At 35.7% G+C, this 8,017-nt stretch overlaps 1 protein-coding gene across 1 annotated transcript in view; it reads left to right on the top strand.

The window, feature by feature from the left end:
- Positions 1–360: 360 nt before the first annotated feature.
- LOC108368486 (uncharacterized) overlaps positions 361–8,017 on the top strand; it is a gene marked incomplete at its 5' end in the record, with an annotated part of 30,214 nt that continues 22,557 nt past the window's right edge. The window contains one exon of the mRNA XM_017623335.1: positions 361–648. Coding sequence (XP_017478824.1) covers positions 361–648 — 288 coding nt within the window. The remainder of the gene's footprint in view (positions 649–8,017) is intronic.

Here is an 8,017-nt window from a genome sequence, read left to right as displayed (position 1 = left end):
TCGGCTGTAAAATTTCATAAAAATCTAATTTTTTTTAACCCAAACGCCATTTTGGCACTTTTCTTGCAGCTAATTTCCGAAACTGAAAATTTTTTTCAAAATTAAAAAAAAAACCTTTAATTTTCTCGAACGGTGATATTTTCAACTGATAGCTTGCAAGTACTACTTTAAAAAAATTTATTAAGCTAACCGCTACTACAACATTCTAATCATTTGCTCCTTTCCTTCCTCCGAAAATATATATGTACTTATGAGCTTTTAATTTTATTATACTCCTATGTATTATATTAGATGCTTAGTCATTCAAATCAGCTTATTTCCAAATGATCAGCTTAAAAAATTTCCACATAACTTTTGCAGCTTACTACAACCAAAATATGTTCATCATCAAGGCCACCACCACCAATCCGTCTCCATTATCCTTGCGGCATTTGTTTGCATTCGCTGTGCTCTTACTTACCATGTCGCCAGCTACCGCCACCGCCACCGCCACAGCAGCCGCAGCCACAGCCGCAGCAAACATACCGTTGACAGAGCAGTCAGCTAATGCTGTGAATGGAGAAAACAATTTACTGGCAAACCAACGCCATGCAGAGGGGGAAGTTGTGTCGCGAGGACAAGCAGTAATTGATATGGTACCCATGGCAGGTAAGCTTTGTTGATTTGGCGTCGTGAGGTAATCCAATTAAGTGATTTTGCAATGATTCATTGCAATTAAATATTTATGGAATTTGTTTTGTGTGGAATTTCTTTTAGAATGCATGAAGTATGGTGGTAGAATTTTAGGGTGAGAGTGTGTGGACAACGAACGTTTTATTAGATAATTGAAAAAAAGAATGAAATTGTATAATTGTCGACGGTACTTTAAATTACTAGCGTTTATTCAATTGAAAGTAGTAGCTTACTTTCATTCGTTCATTGAACTGTTAATAATTTTAAACTCTTTGGTTGTTAGTTACCTTTGCATTGCAGAAGTATATAAAAAAGGTAAAGATTAAGTAAGGTAAGTTTTTTTTTGTGAACTCCTCGCTGTCGATTTGCAGTCCGTCAGCGCCAGCGGCTTTGTTGTTTGTCAGCTGCGAATTTGCCCCTAGTGCCTCATCTTAGTCATACGCCGAATATGTTTCCATCGGAGCTTAGAAACACGAGCTATAACCTATCGGATGTTTCGTCAGCGAGGCTAAAGTTTTTCACAGTGGGACCAAAGATCCCTTCCTCTCGTTTCGCAAGTAGCGCCAAAATTTCTCCCACAAATGCACGTCCTTTAAAAATACAAATCCTCCCTCGGTTTGGAGGTGTTCGCCTGCAGCCTTCCGACAGAGTCAAGTACTTGAGACTGATCTTAGATAGAGATAGGAAGCGAAAACCTAGGTAAGGTTTGCGGTGGATATAACAAAAAAAGGGCGTACTTCGCAATTTAAATAGGAGATTGTTCTTTGAACGGAGACCATTACTTAGTCGATAAATTCCCACAATTTCATACAGGGTATTCTCCATAGGCATTCCTTTACTGCAATCACATTAAGATTTAGATAGACGATAGAGGAATCCCATTTGTTATGAGCAGGCTTATCAATCTTCCTCGCGTCTTCAGCAGAAACAAAGATTGACTGATTGACCTAAAATCTGTAGGTAAAACATGAGACCACTTCTCAAAATTCGGAATAAACGCCTCCCTGACGACTTTGTTGCGATCATACGAACCTACAAAACTACAGCTGCGTCAGGATTGGTTGATCTTGCGCAGAGGGCGATCACTCCACGGAGTAAAAGCAATTCCTTTGCAAATCGTCGTGGGAAATCATGGATTCCATAAAAGTGCGCGGGGGTACATTGATTAAAAAGAATCGTAGCGTAACGGTGGAGATTCGGCTGTCCCAGGTGTTGAAATGAAAAAGTTTGAAACGGCTAAAAAATCGCGCTGATTTTTGAAAATTTTTTTGGAGGATTTTTTTCGGGTTTTTTATATAACAAGCGCAATTTACCAAAACTTGCGTTGATATTTTGAAATTTCGTTGCTGACGGTTTTCATTCCATGAGAAAATCATACTTTTATGAAAAAAGGTGCAAAAAGCCGTAGTAAAAATTCTCAAATATTTACGCGATTTTTTAGTCGTTCGAACCTTGCACCTCATTAGATTAAAATTGTGTGGGCTATAAAACTGCATACCCAAAAATTTTCTAAAATATCGGAATAAAAAGTTGAAATTTTGATGAAAATTTGTTGAATTTTCCTAAATTTTGTTTTGGTTAAAGCTTAGACGATATTTTTATATAAAATTAACAAAAAAAAATTTGCTCGAAAAACATTACGAATATATGAAGAAAATCAACACGTGGTCGTTTGTTTGAGTCACTGTATATAGTTCAATGGTTGTAGTGGAAGTGCAAATTCCTTTAAAACTGAAAAGAAAAAATCTTTTAAAATGAATATGCATAAGTACGGCACACAAACAATTAAATTCAGCTTGCGATGCAACTTCTTCTTCTTCTTCTTCTTCTTTGGCGATGCAACTGCGTGCACAAAATATTGCTGCATTAGAACTTTGTACGAGTAGTACGCTGAAAGCATTACACTTCCGCTCAAGGTCTTAAATCACTTATGTAAGTTCGTTTCCTTTTAAGTACAAAAAAGCAAAATTTCACGCGCACATCAAAACGTCTTGAGCTGAAACTAAAATTATACATTGCCGCTTTGCTCAAGAATTTTCTCGTTAATGTTAAAGTCATTAGCGAAAACGAAATTGTCGCATCAAGCCGTTATAGCTGCCACACTTAAGATCGCACTGCGTGTGTTGCTGGCTGCATCAAAATGGCGCTGGTAAGGATGCCAGCAGCGGCAACGTTGCTTTTTTCAAGTNGTTTGAGTCACTGTATATAGTTCAATGGTTGTAGTGGAAGTGCAAATTCCTTTAAAACTGAAAAGAAAAAATCTTTTAAAATGAATATGCATAAGTACGGCACACAAACAATTAAATTCAGCTTTCGATGCAACTTCTTCTTCTTCTTCTTCTTTGGCGATGCAACTGCGTGCACAAAATATTGCTGCATTAGAACTTTGTACGAGTAGTACGCTGAAAGCATTACACTTCCGCTCAAGGTCTTAAATCACTTATGTAAGTTCGTTTCCTTTTAAGTACAAAAAAGCAAAATTTCACGCGCACATCAAAACGTCTTGAGCTGAAACTAAAATTATACATTGCCGCTTTGCTCAAGAATTTTCTCGTTAATGTTAAAGTCATTAGCGAAAACGAAATTGTCGCATCAAGCCGTTATAGCTGCCACACTTAAGATCGCACTGCGTGTGTTGCTTGCTGCTGCATCAAAATGGCGCTGGTAAGGATGCCAGCAGCGGCAACGTTGCTTTTTTCAAGCTGCCATCCATGTGCTTGAGCACATTTCGACTCAATCACTTCAGCAAACAAAAATAAATTTCGCGCGCTTACCATCAACTTTCGCTGTTGTTTTGATGGCTTTTGCCACGCCACACACACACACACGCCGCACACACACACACACACACATACGCTACATGCGCTTACGGCGTTATTTTCGCTGAGACGCTCGTTTACTTTCGCTCAAATTTTTCCACTGTCACACTTGGCTTACATGTTTGTTGTTGTTATTGCTCTTGTTGCAACATTCAAGTGCAATCTTTTGCAGTAGCGGCACAGCACATCTTCAGATTTTATGTCACTGCCGTCAGTGCAAAGTGACACGCCTCATACATTGACTTACATACGTACATACATACACTCATATGTACATTAGAGTGCATCACCAAAAAATTAGTGGTTTTCCACCGCAATCATAAAACTTTAAGACTTCCGCCAAAATATTTTGGAAAAATATTACGATTTACGTGAGCTAGACCCTTTTGGAGATATCTCCGAAAATCTGATGAAATTAAAAAAAAAATTGTGTGCAGTCCTTTTAAGCTTAAGCTATACTATGNACCATCAACTTTCGCTGTTGTTTTGATGGCTTTTGCCACGCCACACACACACACACGCCGCACACACACACACACACACATACGCTACATGCGCTTACGGCGTTATTTTCGCTGAGACGCTCGTTTACTTTCGCTCAAATTTTTCCACTGTCACACTTGGCTTACATGTTTGTTGTTGTTATTGCTCTTGTTGCAACATTCAAGTGCAATCTTTTGCAGTAGCGGCACAGCACATCTTCAGATTTTATGTCACTGCCGTCAGTGCAAAGTGACACGCCTCATACATTGACTTACATACGTACATACTTTCATATGTACATTAGAGTGCGTCGCCAAAAAAAGTAGCGGTTTTCCACCGCAATCATAAAACTTTAAGACTTTCGCCAAAATATTTTGGAAAAATATTACGATTTACGTGAGCTAGACCCTTTTGGAGATATCTCCGAAAATCTGATGAAATTAAAAAAAAATGGTATGCAGTCCTTTTAAGCTTAAGCTATACTATGAGCTGAGGTAATTTTTTGGAATAATTATAATAAAAAACCAAATTTATTTATAAAACAAACATCGATTTTTGGAGGTATTTTCAAATGGGTCTAGCTAACGTAAATCTTAATATTTTTTTCAAAATATATTGGCGGAAGTTTTTAGATATAATAAATTTCATATTTCTGATGGAAATTTTTTAGACTAATTATATTAAAGAACTAAATTTATTTATAAAAAAAATCGATTTTTCGAGGTATTTTCAAATGGGTCCAGCTAAAGTAAACCTTAATAATACAATATTTTATATAGTTGAATGCACACGAGGGTGGTCCAAAAATCCACGTTCAAAAAAAGCAAAGTCCGAATTTTATTGCTATCACCCCTAGGGTTATTCTATATGGAAGGATATACCCCTGTTATATATTTCGAAATCAAAAAAAAAATTTTCCCCCAAAATAAAATACTAAAATGGAAAAGTTTGACCGCTTTTAGCAATCTTAGTGTGTGAGAGCATTAAAATTCCGACTTTACTTTTTGAGCCACCCTAATGTACACACATATGCAAGTGCAAACCCCGTACGTGGTTGTTGCAGTTATAGTGTCATTTGTCGCCTGTCACTTGTGTCGTTGTGGTCGTCACGTTGTTGTCATCATGTGTGCCAAGTGTGGTAAAGTGCAACTATTATTTTTGCCACGCATGTTTATTGCTGTTTTCACTTGTTTTGTCACCAACAGCAACAGCAACAACAACAACAAAAAACAGCCACAAACGCATATATACATATGTACTCTCAATTTGTTGAAGGTTTTTTTGTCGTTCATTTTCACTTTTGCTTGTTCTCAAAAGTTTATATTTTTATTAAAGTTTACTCTTGGCATCATTACACAGGCTAATTGTTACATATTTCAGCACGTTTACGCAGTCATTAAAATATTTATATACACGAATTTTTATATTTTTAGAAAGAGTAGCATTTTTGCACTTTTTCTGTGTACAGTAAATTAAAAGTAAACTATGGCATATATTCTTTATAGATTTTGGGGCAAAAAGTTTGCGTATAGTTCAGCAGCAAATCAGTAACTTACAAGGTTAGTTTGTTGATTTAATTTTTTTTTGCCAAACATTTCCTGTCATATCTTTGGCATTTACAGTCGCATCTTAAAGTACTTAATGAACTTTTTCGTTCCAAAGTTCATTGAGCTGAAATACCTCGTTCTAGTATTTACTCACCAGACCTCAGGTATTAGGCCCGATGCATAAAAAGTCAGCTAGATTTTTAGTGAAAATCAGTACAAAAATTGAGTCTGAGCTTAAGCTCAGTTTTGTGCATAAGGCCCATTGGCACTCTAACGTACCACCCTAATGTCAGTAAAGTAAAACTCACTAAAATAAAACTTTTCCAAAGCAAGAATATCTTTTATTCATGTAGAACTATTTAAAAAAGGATAATTTATTGCCAAACTTAGGTGTCGCCGAAATATGTTATAAGGCGACCCATCAGTTCAACGAAAAAATAATAATATGTATTTCAAAATTGCCTTTAAAAAAATACTTTGCAGATAGCTGTGTACTTATATATAGTTAGCGATTTATTTTTCAAGTAATATAGTGTCTACTTTCTTAAAGACAACTAGCTAGCTAGTTCCGAACTACATATCTGTAAACTGGTCCAGAACGGCTGCAGAGCGGTACAGTTGAAACTAGCGGTGTAAGTGTACAAATTCTCCCTTCTCGTAAAATATAAAATTAGCTCAGCGAGAATACCTCCGGCTCCAAGCATCGTGGTCGCGAGTTCAAATCGCGGTGGAGGTAGTTGTGAGTTTTCGGATTTATTGGAATTTAAATTGTTGCGTTCCGCTTAAAATAATTTTTTTTGTAAAATATGTAAAAAACATGAAATCTGTAAAAGAAAAGAAAAAAACTAAAAAATATCCAAAAATCGACTCTTACAAACGTTTTCTTATAAAAAATGGAACCGGTTAAAAACCAGTTGCAAAGTAATGCACTGGGCAGCATTTGCCACTGCCAATTACATCGCCGTGTAAAACTGGACAGTTGAAAACTTAGCTTGGGTATTGAGCTAGAACTTGTACTGTCGGAAAAAGCTCTATGTAGTTCTCCGCTGGTTCTGAGCTAGTCAGATTTTCTGCATGCTGTCGTTACGCTCTTGCTTGTATGCATACGTACCCGCGATGGTAATGCTTTTTGAGCGTGTTCTCATTCTCTGCCCACTAACCATAACCAATATTTATACATATGTACATATACATTTGCTTAAGGTTATATTTTATCTTTTTTCTATCTAGATCCCTACATCTACCCTTTTCATTCTAATAACATTTATGCTGTTCTACTTTCCTTTATCTTTATTTTCATCTTTATGCTCTATTGTTCTTATAAAAGTAAGGTGTTTAAACGTCGTACCGGCGTCGTTTCCGACTCGTTTTGGTGAACAATTTGTTCGCGGGCGACGGTCGCAAACGACTCGCCGGCGAACTCGCCGTCGGATGAAAAGCACACTTCGCCGGCGGGCCGCAAAAACGACTTACCGGCGGGTCGCAAAAACGACTCGCCGGCGGGTCGCAAAAATGACTCGCCGGCGGGTCGCAAAAATGACTCGCCGGCAGGCCGCAAAAACGATATACCAGCGAACTGCAAAACGACGCTCAAAGTTGCTAGAAAATTAAAAACATTTTTTTTAGTTTAAAATAGTTTAATTTAATTAGTTGGATTTTTTTTCATAGTTTTTTTAAATATACATAAATACTTAAATATTAATAAAAAAGAAAAATAAGGTAAACATTCAGTCATAAAATACAAACAAAAATTTTAATATATTAATTTTTTTGTTTCTTCATTTTAGTTATCTTTAAAATTAATTAAATTTGGGTTCATTTTTTAACAAGGACCATGTAGTTCAAAATTAAAGCAATGTGCAGTATACATACATACATATGTATATATGTATATATAAAAAAATTTCAACAAGGTTTCATTAAAATTTAAAGCTTTTTAATCTGCATTTAAGAAACACATAGAAAGCAGTTTTATAGTCGATAAAATGTTGGTATAATAGAACACAGGTTTGAAGTAAAACAAAACTCACATTGATTTTTGGTGTTATTTTTTTGCGGTACTGCGCATTTTCATCCATATGAATTTTATGACAGAAAATGCATGCATTAAGGCACTTCAACATACCAAACTTCAATGGACTTTAAAACTGCTTCATATGTGTTTTTTTAATGCAGAATAAAAATCTTAAAATTTTTATAAAAGCTTGTTAATTTTTTTTATATGCACATACATGCATATGTATATTGCGCAATTTTTGAATTTTGAACTATATGGTCCTTTTTAAAAAATAAACCCAATTTTTATAAAGATAAAATTAAGTAACAAAAAAATAAATTGTTAAAATTTATCAGTATGACAGATAGTATATGTATTTATGCAGACGACTGTGAAACATTTCTTTTATTCCGTTTTGAGATCCTGTCTCCAGCATAATGGAAATATCTTTTGGTTATTCGCTCCATCATTTCCACAGATTCGTTGAATTTTTGCTGAAA

The sequence above is a fragment of the Rhagoletis zephyria genome, unplaced genomic scaffold (genome assembly GCF_001687245.7).
Source record: "Rhagoletis zephyria isolate East Lansing unplaced genomic scaffold, Rhagoletis_zephyria_1.1 Rzeph_scaffold_03142, whole genome shotgun sequence".
Classification (NCBI taxonomy): domain Eukaryota; kingdom Metazoa; phylum Arthropoda; class Insecta; order Diptera; family Tephritidae; genus Rhagoletis; species Rhagoletis zephyria.
The sequence above is the reverse complement of the archived record's forward strand: the minus strand, read 5'-3'. Positions and strand labels throughout refer to the sequence as shown.